Source organism: Anarhichas minor, unplaced genomic scaffold (genome assembly GCF_050575085.1).
Source record: "Anarhichas minor isolate MPS153535 unplaced genomic scaffold, ASM5057508v1 ptg000080l, whole genome shotgun sequence".
NCBI lineage: Eukaryota > Metazoa > Chordata > Actinopteri > Perciformes > Anarhichadidae > Anarhichas > Anarhichas minor.
Genome location: NW_027466526.1, coordinates 1,399,337 through 1,418,698, shown reverse-complemented (window position 1 = coordinate 1,418,698; position 19,362 = coordinate 1,399,337). Strand labels below are relative to the sequence as shown.

Sequence of the window (19,362 nt, the reverse complement as noted above, 5' to 3'; positions counted from 1 at the left end):
GCTGACTAATATAGACAGACAACCATTCACACTCATGTTCACACCTCCAGTGATTTAGAGTCGGTAAATCAATGAGTCACTAAATACGAGTACAGTATGACAATGTGCAGATCAAGCAAATTGAGATTCATTTCAAAATACTGTGATGAGTCAAACAAGTATCTATCTCTCACCTCCTGTTTCCACAGAATATGAGAATATAACGCAACCATGATGTGAAAATGATGAAAGTTCAGTTTAAATGGCGCAATATGCGGCATTCAGGGCATTAATGTTGGAGCAAACAACTATTATCCATGTAAAGATAATGTCGATCTGAGCAGAGAATGAAGTCGCTGTCCTTCCGTGTGTGTCGTAATCAGAGCTTCTCTTTGCTTTGTTGACACGGCTGCCTGTGTGTGCTTTAGTGCTTAGTAGTGCATGTGAGTGTTCCCCACTGGCTATAGCTCACGGCTTGTTACAGCTCACAGCGGTGCCCCGACCAACCCTCTGGTTGCCCCTCAGGTGAACACTGTTAGCACATTTGTTGTAGTTTGCATTGTTAGGGCTGTTAGCAGTGAGCCACCTGCTCAGGCGTCGCCATGTTGAGATCTGACAGGAGGTAATCAAAAACTCGTATTTTGCACCTTTAAGAGCAGTTCTGAATTCTGTGATGGAGTCCAGGATGCAGACGTGAGGGGGAAATTAGTTTTAAAATCAGGTGCAGCACAGGAGAAGGTCCTGGCACCCATTATGATGCCAGAGATTTTGTATGTAAAACTGGGATACAATGATCTACTTCCTAGCTTTCAGATCAAGATGTGTTTTATGCTCGGAAAAGATAGTAAGTGGACCTTTGATCTTTGATGATTATGTTCTATCTGCTCCCAAAGGTCAATAAGGAACTTCAATGCTCAACAATGCCTTGGAAACAACACTATAATGGGTAGAGAATTGTTTGAAATATTTCAATACTGGTGCCTAAACAATATCTCACATTAAGGTTTTACAAAACTGCTTTTCCTATCTGGAACAAAGAGCCCAACTCTCATCACTGTTTGGTTGGTAGTTAGAAGTAAAGATGTTACTGATGAGTGTAGCATGTGTGGTAAGTCAAACTCAGGTCAAATTCCCATCGAAACACTCCCGGCTGACAATATGTGCTGTGCAAGAAGATGTTTCAGAGCCAGAAGACAATGTTGATGATCCAAGGAGGACTCAGAGTCAATCAGGCCTGCAACGTTTGCCAGCACTTCTATCCATGACATAAAATTGGCTTTTGAGCTCTGTCATTCCTCACCGATGGATAAAATTATACCGGACATGACCAATGTGGATGGAACATTTTTTAACATTTACTTAAAGCTATGAGGAGCTTTCATTTTGTGGTGATTTTGGCGGTCCCTGTGGACAAAAGTGGTAGTGTTTCCAGACACAAAAACCTCTCATTTTACTGCAGCAGGTGTGTAAGGGCCCCTCCCTGTATACACACCTGTCATCATGTAAACAATAAAGAGCAGCTGTAAAAACTCTTGCACCAACAGGTCAAATCCAGTCGCTTATCTCTGAAGAAAAAACACGTTTTTACAAACTGATTTTAATCAGATCAATTGACATTAGTGTCCACAAGTTACACGAGCTTAGAGAGGAACAGCATATATACAACACAGATCATACATTTAATAATATAAAAGTGATAAAACAAAATATAAAACAAATATCACTTCATGAACTTGCAGCATTTGGAATCCAGTATTTCTGATAAAGTAATAAAAAACAAGCCTTTACATATTCAGAAAGTAAAATTATTTTTTTAAATAGAAAACAATTGCACTCCTTTGTACATTCAAACAGCTGACAATTAAAAAAAAAAAAAATTCTGATGAGCTTTACTTGCCAGCAGTCCAGAACAAACCAACGAACAAATGAAAACTAGAAAATACATCAATTTCATTATGAAACCAAATCCTTCCTCTCAATCAGCGAGAAAGCAACAATAATAAAAACACGACATCTGCCAGCCTATCTTCCATAAAATAGTGTTCTATTTACATCTTAAATAGTTTTTCATTTTTCACAGACTCCGGTCAAAAAGTTCCCAGACAACCTTCTTTTTTAAGTTTTAGTTTCGGCCTACCTGGAGTACACAGATGTGTGATAGTTTTTCTTTCTTTCCTTTAAGGCTTATTAGTTTAATCACTGCAGAAAGATACTGTGGACTGAGGGTGAAGTTATTAGCATCCCATGCTACCTCATATAATCAAAACGTCCTTATTTTGGCAGAAAATCAGAGAGGCAAAGAAGAATCTTTGAAGCCTGTCTTGCCCTTGTGTTACAGTTAGGCACTATATGCATAGCTTGATATCATTTAATGATACCTTGACATTAACCCACGTCTGTTACTCTTTCACATACATTTATGTGTGTTTGTGTGTTCTTTATCTGATAATGCATTCGATTCTGTTTACGCTATAGGCGCCACATATTTCTATTCATTTAATGGCTTATGAGCCTTAAAACACGACTCATCGTGAAGCATACTAACAAACATCTTCTCATACATCTTGTGCGTGGAGGTGGTTCCTATGATGCGGCCGATCTTCTTCAGGCCTTTCACCAGATAGCGTGCTGCCCCCTGGCTGCGCAGCACCCTCAGACTCTGAGACAGACCTTTGGCTAGATCCAGGTCGTGGTTTGCTGTCTTCCAGAGGTGAAGAAGCTGCAGGATGTACTGCCTGGGCAGGCAAGTCGAGACCACGGCCCGCACATCCTCCTGCTGAACTTTGATCCCCGGCAGGCTGTTGGTCACCTTCAGGAGGTCAGCCAGGGTCAGGTTTTTTAGGCTGTTGCAGCGGGAGACTTTCCTCTCACAGTGGTTCATACCTGAAGGGACAAGGTGCGGCCATTAATACACAAATCCAGGACTTGAATTATAGTGGCTAAAAAAAGAAGGTGCCCTTTTTTCTGTACCTTGTATGAGGGCGTACATCTTGTCCTGGTCTTTGTTCTGCTCCCTCCACAGTCGCAGCAGCTGGAGAACTTGCTGCTGGGGAGAGCAGGTCTTCTTCAGCCTCTCCAGGCTCTTATGGTCCACCCTCTGCCCGGGAAGACTCTCTAACAGGCGCTCCAGGGGCAGCGAGGACAGTTGCAGGGGGGAGAGAGACTGGAAGACTGCCTCCTCACACAGGGTCACATCTGGAATAAATTGTGTGGAGAGGGGACTTTATTATTATTATTATTAATAAATGAAAAAACTCAATAAAGAAATTCATAGCAGTGGGCACATTTTACAATTAGACTGGTGACCAAGTCAATCAAACTGCATTCTTCACAGAGGTTCCAATCGTGGTGCACAGGTGATTCCGATAACATAGTTTGGTCCCAATGGCCTATTATACATCTGGATTTCTTTATACTTGTTTGTGCGTGTGTGTTCAGACCGTTGGCTTGTAATTTGACCACAGCAGAAATAAGGATTTGCTCTCTTTCCGTTGACAACATTGAACCACCATTGACATCAGTCCGACAAACTGAGCCCATCTCTGTTGCTCTGCACCAAAGCAACCAGAGCTGCAAGTTGAACCGCAGCGAAGAGAGGTGAGGCGTGCCGACACTTGCTGCGCTTTGCTGCTGAGCCACAAACACCTAACGCCTACACTTTTTGTCATGACGTGCCAACTTGTACATTTCTGGGACTTCTTTATGAGGCAACAAATTTTTTGCAAAGAGCAGGGTTTTCGTATTACGCAGAACTGACAAAGCTGACGATGTGAAACTGTCTGCAATTTTCATACCGTTATGAAGCATTTGTTCATCCTGGTGTGGATATGTTTTCTGACTGCCGTGCAGAACATGAAGGACACCAAGACATTTCAAAAAAGTGTTTCGTATAACCAACGTAGGTGTAGTATGGTTGAGTTTAATGTGAAGAGGATATTAGGCTTGTTTCTCTGATGTCTGGATCATTTAAGTGTGGCTTGCTCTATAATTGACATTGACGTCCTGGTGGTTTCTCCAAATCACGTAGCGACTTTGGGAATCCCAAATGCTTTCAATTTCCCATTTCTTTGTAAAAAAAAAGAAAAGAAAAGAAAAACCCTGCTGAACTGTTCCAGGATCTGCTGGAGACAATCTGTGGTTGTGTACTCCGCAGGAAGACAATTTGTGAATGAATGTTTGAGGACAGCATCACCCTCCCTGAGGGGCAACAGCTTTGTGTGTTTCCTTCCAAGTGTGGTATGCAGTATGCACGAGTGAGCCAGGGTCTGAGCATCTGTATGTGTGTTCTTCAGTGACTGTGGTTTCTCAGGCTCTGGGGTCTCACTGCCATATTTGAGGCTTCTCCTCTCAAATGAATTGTCCACATCTGTCATAGTTTAAGTCTGAGTAACAAAGACTTACCAGCTCGCCTTAAGTCTATCTGTGCTTGACTAAGTTTCCTCTGTTATTGCAGTTTGAGGATGTGACAGTGTAACGGTGTAATTGATCCATCATGGGTCACATGACAGCAGTGGCATAAACATCCCATTCAACCCTTCGCTTTGGTTTTTCTCTCTTGTGTCGGGTTTTCAGACACGCAAGAATTTAGAAAAGAATGGAATCTGGACAAAGAACCTGACCGAGGAAATCCCCCGATTTCTGGAATGAAAATGACCACATGTCTGAAATAATTCAGCCCTGGCTGATTTTAAGTTGTTGAGAATTGCGGTTAGCTCAAAAACATCATTGTTTGTGCGTGTGTGTATGTGTGTGCACGGTGAATACTCTGTACAAACAATCTCTACCCTGATTCCACCCTGCATTAGTCCTAAAACCTTCCTGTAGGGTTTGCTAGTAGTGATTGCTACAGACAGCTGAGTGTATGTCTTACCAGTGTGGCACAAAGTGTGCTGCTGAGAACACTCCAGCGTTGCCGTCTTGTCCGGAGTGCCACAGAGGCTGTTCGAAGTGGATGTGCCCCATCTCAGTGTCTTCAAGCCCAAATCAGAGCAATTTCTTTGGCGCTGACATGCCTCGGTGGCGGATTCGCCGCCGGAGAAATGACCAGCGGGACAACGTTCACATGCGGTGTCACTCACCGGTGTACCTGGAGGAGATACACAGGATCAAATGTTAATTTTATGAATGAAAACATGATTGTGACAGAAATAATACAGTTCAAGTGTCACATTTTATGAGAAACAACCGGCCTTACAGATTTTTCTGCACATACAGTAGCTGATCAAAGAGTTCAAGAGGATGTGATTCCTAGAACTATGACCACGACGACATGTGACAAAGTGTCAGGAGGACAGAAGACTGTGTGACTCCGGGAATGACTCACACCGCGCTTACTCAATACACCCCCTCCTTAGTTGGTATATCTCGTTTGTGAATGGGAAATATGAATCCGCGAAACGTTATTGGTCAGCTGATGATTTTTAAGCGTGACTGACATAAATGTCTAAACATCTGACTATGACTTCATAATGCATGCAGAGTGTTTTTAACAGATGAAGTAACAACATTACTGATTAATAGTATCAGAAAAAGATAATAATTTAATAACTAAGCCTATTTATTATTTAATCACTTAAAATGTTGCCCTTATGATGTAATGATGTCTTTCTCACTCAGCAATTGATCACATTTTAAATATGTTTTACCCATCTACAGTGACATTTTACTATATTTCAACAACTTGTAACCATGCCATGAAGACACTACAGTAGACCACAAGAACTTCTGCTGTATGACCTGCAGCACGCATGACGATATGATGATGTCTATGTACTGAGAATAGCGTTGTAATCACATCCTCATTTTGTTTCTATCTCTAATGCGTAGAAGTGAAAACTTGTGGGCGGAGGACGAGTTGTGCTTATATGACATTTGACCTTTGATTAGTAGTTTCCCTCTACTGTGGCACAGTTGAAAACATGAAACCGCTCGCTGATTATGCAGCAACGTGCTAATGTTTCCTGCAGCACTGATGACAAAGCATATACAGCATGAGAATGTGCACGTCTGTCTGTACGGTTTCATATGCTTTCATCTTCTTCTTCCTCAGAATTTCCTCCGTCGATGCAGAAATAGCATGTTAGCACTTTACCATCGTAAGATGTAGCAAAAATGTAAAGTAGAGGTGCTACTGTAGCTCTACTGTCTACATCGATTAATTAACTAAATTGTCTAGAATCCATAGGTTACGAACAATCTCTCAGTTTTTTCAGCCTCTCATTGTGAGGATTTGCTGCTTTTCTTTTCGTTATGATATAGCAAACATAATAATAAGTTCTGGAGAACTACAAGATTATTGTAAACTCGATTGGTAAATACTCAGCCCTAGTTCTTCCGCTACTTTTAGTTTTATTATATTATTACTTTCTCTTTTTAGTCTGAGTTTGTTTTGTTGTTTTCATCTTGGCAGGTCACCCTTAAAAACAGATTTCAAACCTCACCTGGTTAAATATAGGTTCAATTTTTTTTTAGATTTCGTGCTCAAAACAAGCTATTTATTGACGTCATCTCAATCTTTTTTTTTATTTTATAGATATAATCGATGAAGAAAATAAGTGCCAGATTCATTTATAATGAAAATAATCCTTAGTGGCAGCCTTAATATCAAGGAAAACATCACTGTTTAATTCATTCATTTGTTGTTTCTTTCCTACACCGATAAAATCAGTTCCCCAAAACACAAATAAATTAGTTAGAAAGACTTAAAATGTTGCGTTCAGTTAGAGGAAATGAATAACAACTAGAAACAGACAAATCAGTAAATCAAGGGGAAAGATAAGGAGTCATAAAAGAAGGTCTGAGCCATCGGGTTTCTAACATCCTGTGGTTTAAGATCTAAACCACAACCCAAGGCATTACATAATAAGTGTTAGTCTGTCCTTCAGCTTCAGAGAGGGGAATCCCCTGAAATGCTGTCTCACGTCTGCAGAGCATCATTAGTCTCTCAGGTCTGATTGAACATCCATGCTAGAGGAATTCACAGAAAAAAGTTGTCTTATCTGTAGAGCGGTGTCAGATAATACTGTGAGTCAGATAATAACCAGAATCCATGGAACATTTTGTTTCATCTATGCAGCCGCTGGATTCTGGTTTCAGGTCTAAGATGAAGTCATGAGAAGTGTTGTGCCAGTTTGTACTGCGGCTCCAGTAGAAATATCAGATTCTGTTCACTGGAATATTCAGCATCAACCTCTCTTTAAGTTGCCCACAGTCACTGCTGACGCACCAAGGAGAGAATCTGCAAGGATTATCAGGTCAGATATCCACCATGATAATGACATCCTTGACTGCATCTGCTGCTGTAGTGGGTGGAAAAGCATTAGACTCTAAAGGGAATGTGATGTTGATGTTAAAAGCAGAGAACCAGTGTTTCCAGACTAATATGCAACATATGACAAAACATTACTCAAATATTTGCTGTCAGTTTTAGAGACGATCTTTGTCTCTGAAGAATCGTGGGTAGCTCTTTCTAGTAAAATGTCTCTCATTCTTAAGAGAGATATTCATTTCATATAGTAGGATATATGTGCATAGATTTGACTACTTGAGTGACACAACGCGAGTCAAACAGCAGCAGTCTGAACGTACAACAAAATAAATGCTTTTCCACTCTTGCAAGAGTTAATCCATTAGAGGTAAGTCGCCCAAACAAAGAAATCTTCATGCTAGACGATATATTTGAGTCTGTGCCGAACACGCTGGAGTAAATTGAAAGAGGAAGCAGAGCTTCAGGATTGTAGGGGGAAAGGTTATGCTATTTACTTTCAAAACAAACCTCCGTTTCCTCTTTAATTATCCTGTAAAATATGCATCATCTTCATGATGAGGAACAAGTGATGAAGCACTTTGCAGGAAATACCAATTCATTTTTTATAGTTTTATGTTGGCTAACACTCAGAGATGATTGGACGGATAGTCCATCCATTGCCATTCCTTCAAAGACAGATATATAACATAATAACCTATAACACCTATTATATGAACAGCTGCGTATCTTAAACAACTGTCTGATCCTCCTGCAGACAGGAACTTCACTTTTGAAGATGAGCAATGCTTTTCCAAAAGATATATCAATTAGTATTGATTTGTTAAACAATTGAGCATTGTCTCTCATGGAACCCACAATGTATGATGAACTTTAACTAGGTATTGTGGTCAAGAGGAACCAGGAGAAGAGAACTCAAAAATGTCAAAGGCACTTACATGATCCAATAAAAACAAATATGAATTGGCCCGATAAAACCCTGGAAATCAAAAACTATTTGATTCAATTCAAACTAAACTCACAGCCTCTGTACATACAGAGTTATGAGGAAGTACTGCTTGAAATCATTCTGGTACTTTGGAAACAAATTACACACAAATGAAAAAGGGTAAATGTTAATCTTCCTGATGTCAGCTGATGGTGTGAGGACAGCATGACAGCATGGAATATAATGGATATTTGTCACATAGTGATACAGTGACAGAAGTTTTACCCCAATGGAATTAAATGATAACGATTACAAAATGCTGTAAATGCCAATAATGGAGTTCATGTAAAATAGGAAGTGATCCTTTTCCACACTAGAAATACTTGAGGACGACTTTTTAACTTCCATAAGGACTGTTTCCTTCAGAACATATTCAGAACTATATTTCCATAGTCCATTAAAACAGAATTTACCTCTCAGTCAATGATTTTCCTAAATCAATCACCATAATGTATTTAATTATATAATAACGTCAGTTCAAGTGACAAGCCAATGTCTGTGCTGTTTGGTTAAGAGTGATTAGAAAGAGAGTTGTTCAAACGTAATTTGTAAGGACAGAATTAAGACATGACATTTATCAGTGCTGCAACACTTACAACTGTAAAATACTGAAGTTTCAGGCAACACTGCCACCAACTCAGACCAGGCCAGGTGTGAAAGTGCAAGACATGCATAAATGTGTGTTATATGATCACACAGAACCACTATTCACACTGTATTAGAACAACCATTGGCATGTACAACACTTCTCTGCTAGAAAGACACAGGAATAAGGAGGAACTCGCAGACAAATCAAATTAAAAACAAGACTACTGGCCATGACATAGTTCTGTTAAAATCTGTGTGTCCGTGTGCGAAAGTCAGACAGAGAGACAGAGAAAGAACAGTTCTAAGAAAGAGTCAAGTCAGTATAAAAAGAAAAATGTTGTCTCTGTTAAAAGAGACGTCTGCATCTGGAACAGATTCTGATTCACAGAATCAGAAGAAGACGAAGAGAGAGAGAGAGAAGTGCTTACATTGATATAAGGGAGAGGACATTTTAATGTGAAAATGCTGATCTGTAACTGGTGTGTGTCTCTGCTTTGGCAGCATGATGGTTCCTTCCTGACATGCCAGTAACACATCTGGAATTATACTGATTTGACATAAAGTGTGACAGTGGAAGATTCGAGGAAATATAGAATACACAGGGATACTGAAAACACCTACCTTCTGCAGTGTATAACACACATAGCAGCAAACACCCATTCACACATGTGCACATAAATCAACACCCACCCACACCCACACACACACACACACACACACACACACACACACACACGCACGCACACGCACACGCACACACACACACACACGCACACACACACACACACACACACACACACTTTTATCCATTGAACTCAGCCAGTGCTTCCTCTCAGGATGTGTGCTGACTGAATATTCCCAATTTTCTCTGGTTTTATTTGAGTTACCTATAGGTATTTTAGTTACCTATAGGTACCTACCTATAGGTAACTAAAATAAAACCAGAGAAAATCAGGGATCTCCGATTTAAATCTAATTTACATGCTGACCGGACAGAAAATCCACAAATTAAGTGATTTCCTTTCTCAGAAATCTTCTGTAAAACAAAGGCAATCTGCCAGCAGAGCTACATAATAATATTGATAATGTTATTCTTAGTCTTACCTAATGCTGTCACTCCGTAGCCTGGTGGACAGGTACTGTGTGTGATGCAGAACTCCACCACTAGGTGGAAACCCGGGGCACACTCACACAACTGGTCACCTGTGCTGTTGCACTGCTGCTTCACGAGCTGTCTCTCTTTGCACACCTGAACACAACAAACCACACACACACACACATTGAAACAGTGCTGCTGCAGGTCCAGAGCAACATTTACATTAATGCTGCTTTACATGCACATATATGAACAGTGTTGTGCTGCTGCTTCACATGCAGTCTCTGGAAAAATGATAGAAATGAAATACTAGAACAGGGATATAAAAACACCTCAAGGGAGATATGTTTACAATACATATTACGTAATTCATTGAGAGTGGCGAAGAGGAAGACGTCTAATCTAAAGAAAGAAAAAGGCCACTTGGGTATTAAGAGGTAAACTAAAAAGAAACTTTGGTGAACCCTTTGGCCTCGTACATACCGAGGTGCAGTATTGGCACGTGTCCCCCCAGTGCCAGTTCTCAGCAAAATGCCTCTCAGGACAGGCCTGGCACTCTGTGGGTGAGTCGGCGGTGCAGTGTCGTTTGACGGCTGTGCCAGGAGGGCACTGGTCACACAGCAGGAGGTCAGATGTCACAGGGTCGCGGTACTGGTACTTTGGCGGTACGGCCTGCTGCTGGAAGGCCCAGGAAAGAGAGGCTGTGAAGAGCTGCGAGAGAAAGAACAATGGTTTAGTAGTAGTTTAGAGTCAACAGCAGTGACAAAGTCTCTCGTGCACAGCTCCTCTTTGGCTAAAGTTTCAAATATGTTTACATTTTGGAGCACTTGCCAACCCAAAGCTTCCAGTAAGAAGGAGTTGAAAGAAAGGTCAGAGCTGTAAAGTTGAAGCTCCTGGTGGACACGCAGTCCTGAAGTGATTTCCTCTGCTTTAAACGGAGCCGGTCAGGGACTTAAAACTTTCAGCTTTAGTTTCATGGATATGGATTACTGCACAGGAGCACAAGAGCAACATTTTTTTGCAGGAGGCAATATTGTCCTCTTTGTCCTGCCCTCAATCACGATGCTAAATGATGTGAGCATCATTTTATCCTATATTTATTTTATTGGACTTTTGTCACTGTTTCTCAAAATCGTAACGATTTTCCAAAGCTTATAAACGAATTCAGATGTTTCAGTAATGGATCATTCTACATTGCCATAATTGTGCAGCCCTGTGTTCTCTGACCTCACAAGCAGTCTCCTACCCCTGTCAGCAGCTCTGTAAGATGGGTTGCTTTCTAGCTGAAAAGCATCTGACGTGGTTCAACGCTGATCTACAACAGTTTGATACCGCCCTGGAGCAGGAGTACACCACACCCATATATCTTCCCCCCTAATCCATCCATCCATATGGACACACTGTAAAGTGGGTGGCTGTAAGCGAGGCCTCTGAGACGGACATATGTGGCTATTGCCTCAAAAACAAACCCATGTATCATCGCTTGAGCAGGAACTGAAAAGCGTTGGCCTAAAATCCAAGATATCAGTTGGTGAGCATGTTTGACATGCAGCCATGCAGCTGGTCGAGGCCACATGCAGACCAGATGTCACACATCTGGTTCCTTACACCCTGAAGTCCCTCAGCCATTGGCTCTGTGGACTTTCCCGTTGGCCTGGGATACATCCTCACTGCTTGGACAAACTAACAATAGGCCGTACTGAGTTTGCTTGTATGGGGTTTTCTGTTCCCACCATGTTTGTGTGTCTCTTCAAAAATGAATGAATTCATACAACAAACAACTACAAAACCTTCATGCATGTGCGTGCAAGAGTGTATGCAGGAATGTGTGTGTTGTGTGTGTGTGTGTGTGTGCATGTTTGTTAGTGTTGATGTTCAATTATCGTCTTCCTCAGTGTTGGTCTGTGTGCTCTGCAGTCTCCTCGTGGCTGCTGTTCATAAAAAGTACTGTTGGAGGTTACTGGGCTTTCCCAATTCACCACCAGAGTACAAAACACTAACCCACTCTTTCATACAGTTTACCCGCCACACACCATTGATCTCCTTCCCGCATGTGTGTATTTATCCCTTTTACCTTAAAACTTGCAACCACAAAACTTAATATACGATGTGTGTGTGTGTCTGTGACACAAAACTAAGAGTGATACTTTCAGTGTGTGTGTGTGTGTGTGTATGTGTGTGTGCATCTCTCATTCACTATTATATTACAAAATATTTGGCAAGAGAAATCTTTTCATCAGAAATCTACATGTGTATATGAGTGTGTGTGTGTGTGTGTAGAAGAGACAGTGTGCAGCACAGACGTGTCTCCCCCATCTGTCATGTGTTGCTAAATATACTCTTTTGGTCTGCATGTACAGTATGTGTATAACTGTATTTGCGTTTTCACTTAATACTCGATTACACTGTGCAAATATTTCTCATTTTTAAGGAGTTATCAACCTGAAATGATGCATTAAACAGAAAATGAACAAGATAATTGCAGGTCCTTCTATTTGTGTTTCCTTTTGCAAAGGAGGTCATTGAAAAAGATAGCAAAAATAGATGAATGGGTTTTACACACCATAATAGAAACCTAAACTTCAAACAGCCTGGCGAGCGCAGTAGTTTTCCCGGCAAAACCTATCGACCACTGAGCACAACATTTGGTTGAAGGCTTTCATCCGCAGCGACTCGCTGAGCAATACCATGGCTGCATCTGTTTGTTTGTAGCATGGGTGGCCCCCGCGGCAATCAAACCCATAATCATATAGTCTTGCTCTTCAAATTAAGTAGTGTATATACACACTATTAAGCCGTCAGACCACATCCAATCAATTCAGAAACATCAGGAGGGTGGAGGGCACCGAGGGACGGACAGAGGGTCACCTGTTGTTTTTGCAAATTTAGGTACGGTTACACTTGCCGCTTTAACCTTAGGTTCGAGTCGGGATGAGTTTACTGGCAGGACTTGACTTCAGTCAGTCTTTAGTCATGTAGAGCCTGAGCACATGTGGAAGTGCTCAGGCTTGTATTGTTTTTGATTTCCCTCATACAGCACAGTAGTTTTGCTGGACTCCAGCTGCAATATACTGTAGAGTGAGAATAATGTTCAGTAGTTTAAATGAAACGACAGCACATGCATGCTCAGAGACGTTGCTTTATGATGTCACGTCTTCATGATAGGGAAACGATTCAAAAACACATAGTAGGTCAATGGTTTAATGCACCCTCACACATTGGACATCATATGTATTATGTATTATTCTGTTTTCTAGTAATGACACACTTCAGGCAGAGAGCCACACTTTTCCAAAAACCAGCCAGTACAGTAGCTCTCTGCTACTGCGGAAAAGAAACCTGTCAACTTTTTAAGAATGAACTTATTGGGAAGATGTCCTGTGGTGTGCATGAATCAGTCTATCAGCAGCTAAAAGAGATATTGAACTTTTCACCTCATTGTCGCCTTAGAAGCTGCCATCTGATGACATCACGGACGACCGCTGGAAACCCAAATTACACAGCAGTTAGGGGCCACTGACAGCCATAATTATACTGTTCACATCACCCGAGGGAAGCTCAGCGAGAGTCACATCCTACATGGAGCACAGCCAGCTGAGGGGAGAGGATGGATGAAGGTATAAAGGTAATGGTAACGTTCTGCCGAAGAAAGGCAGGGCAGCTGCTATGCAAATGATTGTAACTGATGAGAGCTGTGTTTGAAGCCGTTTGCTGAAAAAAAAAAAAAAAGGCTCACCAAATCGGCTTCCTCTGGATCTTAATGGTTAAGAATGAAATATGTATTTACTGGTTGAATCAGGCTTCATCTGATACAGTTTGCTTATGCAATCCATGCCAGTAAATCCCATTTGAAGTGAGTTTAGAGAAAACCTTATGTTTATGCAGAGCAAAGACAATCTTTACCAATTCCTTAACAGAGAACATGTGCTTTTTAGCAGATGTTATCCTCTGGAATGAAACAAACAACGGCACAAGTGTATTCCAGTCAGTAAAGTGTGGAGATACACAGGCCCTTCTCAAGGAGATGGGCCGCGTTTCTCACAACAGGCTATGCAAGAGGGACACAGTGAATAATCCAGTGTGATGTTATTGGTGGTGAGATGATGTTAAGCGAGCAAATTTACAGTCATTCACAGAGTGTTTATCTGTCAGTATGGGCACAAATGTAATACCTCTGACATTCAATGACATAGTTACTGAAATAATGCCAGTCCTTTGGCTGGACGGGGTTCATGAGACTTCCAAGGGTTTTTGTTTCTCTATGACCTGTCTGTTGTCTAAATTATAGACGTAAGTGTAATGATGGCTTGTGCTTTGTTGAAACAAGCGTAACTGCACTTTATGCACTGCATGACAGATGGGCTGTGGCAACATATCAAAAGAGTTCAGACACCTGCCAGAAATAGCCTTTAAAATGAGGACACATGCTTTTCATAAGAGCTTATAAAAAAGAGAAACATCTAGATAATGGGCGGGTAATGGGTTTATTCATTTTACGCACATTGGTAAAAACAAATTAATTGGAGCTAAAATACTCTTCATCAGTGGCATTACATTGAAGATACAGTAAACACTGTGCAAACAGACGGCAGACAGCTTCATTATGGATAATAAAAATATGTTTGAGTGAGATACATTTTTATTTGTTTTGATAGGTAAAATAAAAAGAAGATAAAAATGTTTAGAGATTGAGGCAAAATGAGCATCTGTATTCAGGCAGCAACTTAACCAAATTCAGTGAATCCCAATTACATTTTGAAACCGAAAACATGTCCTCCCTTTTGTCGTTGGTGGAAATATTCAAATGCTTCCAGAACAAATTTGCTTCAGTATTTAACTTACGGATAGGGTTCAGGCTTAGAGTTACAATGAATGTCTAGCACACTGAAAAGCAAAGCAAGGGGAGAATCAGAGTTTGAGTAGCCAGAGGTCAGTTTTAAATTCATGGCATGAGGAGAAGAGCCATGGCACAAAGGGACCAAACCACACTACACCAGCTTATCCACCAGGCACATGGCTTCAGTTAACTGTAGAACGCAGGTGGTCTGAGGGGGGATTCCAGCTCTGGGATGAGTGTGTGTGTGTGTGTGTGTGTGTGTGTGTGTGTGTGTGTGTGTGTGTGTGTGTGTGTGTGTGTGTGCATGTGTGTTTGTGTGTGTGTTGGGTCCTGTGAGAACTCTGTCTTTGTTCACTTACTCATCCCAGCATCCCAAAAAAAACTGCTTCTAATTTTGAATCTGCTAAATATTGTGATAAAAATGACTTGAAAATGTGTGAGTGCATGTTTAACATGTGCAATTCTGCCAAGAATTTAATAGTGTTTGGCTAATTACTAGAACCCAGTCAGTCTGCTGTTCTCAGATGTAATATTTGCTGGTTGTGAAGGGCATTTACAAAAATAAAAAAACTATATTTTCTTACCTTATACTATTGATTGATTAATTGAGAAAATAATCAGCAGTTTAATCAATAATACAAATTACCATTAATTGCAGCCATTATGTAGATCGCTGAAAGCCGAAAGATATTATTTATTTATTTTAATATTTTCTGCTGCTTTATATTTGTACTCCACTACATTTCAGAAGAAAATGTTGTACTTTATACTCCAGTGCATTTTATATTTACCAGTTACTTTACATATGAAGATTGTATATGAAAAACATTTATAAAATATAAAATATATACATTTGATAAAATATGATGCACTGTTGAAGATTAAACCAGTAATTCCCAACATTTTGGGCTCGTGATCTCTTACAAAATATTAAACTTTGTCTACTTGGAGACCCTGGTCACACTTCAGATGTCTATGGGTTGTTAGCAGTTCCACCAAAAATATATTTTTACTTTAAAGTTCTCGCTTATTTTAAAAGACGATTTTAGGCCCAAAGTGGTCAAATTCTGCAATATTTAAGAAAATAAAAACCAAGGAAGACGGTTGGAAGTCCAACAAATTAATTGAAATTTGTCTAAAAGAAGATCATTGTATAGTTTCATAAACTCCCTAATGAATATTGTGACCCCTGGGAGGGGGAGTCCCCGGACTAAACCTCCTACAACTGTGTAAAAAGCTACAACTCAACCAGCTACAAAGATAAAATGCTACTTTCACATTAATCCAGTATAGTATTAACAATCTTATAATGTACTAATATATATCGTCATCTTGCTGCTTTATATTGTTTGTACTTTTACTTAAGTAACCTTTAAACAAAGGATTTTTACTTGGGATGGAGCATATTAAGTAAATAAATCAAATTATTCTCATGTTCAAACATATCTAATAAACTGTAACTACAGAAATTTGCATCAGATTTGCATCCCGCTGTTTTTAATATAACTCATCCAGATTTAATATAAAACAAAGAGGGATTCCAGTGTGTGATTGTGACACGAACAGGTGTATCTCTTTTACATATTCTTTCTGCTCTTTGTATCTGATATTCACTCATTCCCCCCCCCCCACACACACACACACTTACTTCTGCTATCAGTACTACTGTTGATGGAAAAGGGGAAGTTATGTGTGCGGAAGCACCTTCCAGAGGTAATCGTTGCTTTCTGAATAAACGTTTGTGCTTGTTTGTTTAAAACATGTTGATCCTGTACACTTACACACCCTCTGTATGTCTCCCTCCCCCCTGTCACGCTCACTTCCTCCCCCTTTCTCCAGTGTTTGAGTCGGTTTGGCCAAGTGACCTCTCTGCAGCTTCTCCTGTCTGCGTGTGAACCTGCAGCCAGGTTTAGGGAAGTTGGTGCAGCGAGTGCCAACGGCCACAACAGAGAGTGAAGGAGAGGAGGCGTAGAGATAAAGAGAGCACAGATGATAGATAATCATAGAGGGAGATAATGGGGATTAGTGGCTATACTACAAGGACGGATGGATGGTTGACATGCAGGCTAGCTAGCCGTCTGATTGGCTGGATGGACAGACAGGTGTCCTCAGCTGCATAATTGTGCTCCTTTGAACCTCACTTCTTCACTAACATTTGAAAACATGTGACTGCACAAAAACAAAAAGACGGAACAGCATGACAGTATTCTATCCAATTTCCATGCCTGTTCCACTGACATCATCCCGGGCAAGGACCCAAACAAAAAGTGTGTTTTTTCAGCAGACAGAAGGCAGCCACATGAGTCAGAGACGTGCGGGGGAACAGGAAGCGTGAGCAGGTGAAGGAGTTGCATTGGCCGCTGGGCTCCTAAGCAAAAACAATATCTTGAACACACAATGGCAGAGTGCCCCTTCAACACAGAATTACTTACGAACTCAGTGAGTGGCTATAGCTCAAGGGAGGACGGGGGATCCAGAGGGGTGCAGATTGACTTATTGGCTGGATGCTGACAGTTGGGACTGTGGCAGCTGGGCGTCTGACTCATTAGTTGGATAAATGCTTGCATGGCTGGCCAAATGACTGACTGCATGACTAACTGAATAATGGATAAACACAACAACACTACGTCAGGAAATTGTGAGAATAAAACATGTGCCTATTTTGGGTAAATTGTTACAGAGAAATACTGGATAGAATACTGGAGGACATCACATGAAATGGTGGCAGAAAGTATACCCGTCACATGCACACACACAGTCATTTGTACTTCACTGCCTTGTACACTATACTTTACACACAAAGAAGCGGCACTTCTTCCAAAGAAAATGACAGACTGAGCTTACACGTCACAACATCTCTCCCTCTTTCTCATGCAGACAAACACACATTATGATAGATAGTGGGTCCAGTGTTGTGTAGCCACAGTGCACAACCTGTTTCTACCCAGATACACATCTGTACATGCACATATGCAAAACCTACAAAGCCCCAATACAGCACCACATGCAAAACACTCCAGAGAAAATAACTGCTCCTACCCTGCAGGCCTAATCCCCTGAAAGCGTTGTAGAACAAATGAGTGTAATGTCAAACTCACAGTCAACACCATCTGCTGGCAACACGCTCCTCTTCTGAGAGGATTACGTTTCATTCATTTCAAACGTGCCATAGAAAAAGCAATGAAATAAGAGCTAAAGTAAACATTTGTTGGTTGTGAGTATTGAAAGCAGTGAATAAAAAGATGGGTGAAACACGAGCTCCTTTAATCATCAAAAGCAAACAACCTCCAGTTTAAACACAGTTCGATTATATTTCCAAAACTGGAATAATTTACTCTTATTCATCTTTGACAGATCTCATATATATCCATACACTACTACTACTACTACTAATACGCTACTGAAGCTGGACACATACACAAACAGCTTACAATATGATATTATTCACTACAAAACCAACCACTAACAGCCTCAGAAGTAACCAAAAAGCAGCATCGACATCTCTCTACATAGTCTCAACAAAACCTTACCTGTAGCCTACAAGCTTTTACTGCAGGGCTGCTACGTGGGACTGCATTATATTGCCAGGTTACTACTACCTTACATCATGAATATGTATGAATATAGTGGATGCAGCTTTACTTATTTAGCATTTAAATGCGTCACACATACTCTATATGCCGACTACAATTAAAACAGGTAAGTAAGACGGGGTGAATTCTAAAATAACTCTGTCTAAACTTAGACAGGATCATGTCTATTCAAAACCAGTGATACTGTAAACAAGACCGATCATGATCAATTGACACCAAAATGTCAAATCTAAAATGAAAAAAAAACGGACTGCATCTCAGGGGACACCATCCGTGACTGAAGTGAGTGCTTATTGGCCCCGGTGATAAATTGAACATCATCACATTACCTACGCGAACGCATGCTGTGAGGAGGGAACATGCCACGTGATCAGCGAATATATTGGGGTAATAAACCTGGACTAAGGCGAGTGCCCGTACCCAACTGATTACCACTTATCTGAAACCGCGTGTAGCGCAATAATAATCCATGTCTCGCAAAATCAGAATCTCATTCCCCCCAGTCAGGAGCACCCCGGTGCTCCAGCGGATAAGATCGGTTCAGCGGACCAAGGAGGAGAGCTGCAGAATATCTTGTTTACTCACCAGTATCAGTTTCATGGCCGGGTTGGATTTCGCTATCCGAGCGCTCATCTTCACTGCGTGAAAGTGAAATGCGGTGTGATGGGGTCTCCATCACAGATCTGTACTTATACAGTAGGCTACAGAGAGAGAGAGAGAGAGAGAGAGAGAGCGTGTGAGAGAGAGAGAGAGAGAGAGAGAGGGAGAGAGAGAGCATGTGCCCACCCACCTCGTTATCCGGTGTACAGCCCTCTCCCTGTCTGTCTTTGTGTTTCTCTCTCCAGTCGCTTCTAAAAATAAAATGTTGTATCCTCACGAGCTGCGTTACGATTACGCAAAGTAATCAATGGTGTAGTAGACGACAGCAAAGGAAACGAAGCGGGGTCTAAAATGCGGCGTGGATTCATTCGTGGATTGAAATGGGTCGACTTTTTTACAAATATTCCCTAAAATATC

At 41.0% G+C, this 19,362-nt stretch overlaps 1 protein-coding gene across 1 annotated transcript; it reads right to left on the bottom strand.

Moving 5' to 3' along the window:
• Window positions 1-2,467: 2,467 nt before the first annotated feature.
• LOC142938116 (tumor necrosis factor receptor superfamily member 11B-like) lies at window positions 2,468-18,978 on the bottom strand. The gene is made up of 6 exons (XM_076081339.1): window positions 18,931-18,978; window positions 10,399-10,626; window positions 9,924-10,068; window positions 4,850-5,065; window positions 2,950-3,174; window positions 2,468-2,862 (listed from the first exon to the last, which is right to left on the bottom strand). Exons 1-6 carry the CDS (start codon window positions 18,976-18,978, stop codon window positions 2,468-2,470), a joined length of 1,257 nt encoding a protein of 418 aa, XP_075937454.1.
• Between the last annotated feature and the right edge of the window lie 384 nt (window positions 18,979-19,362).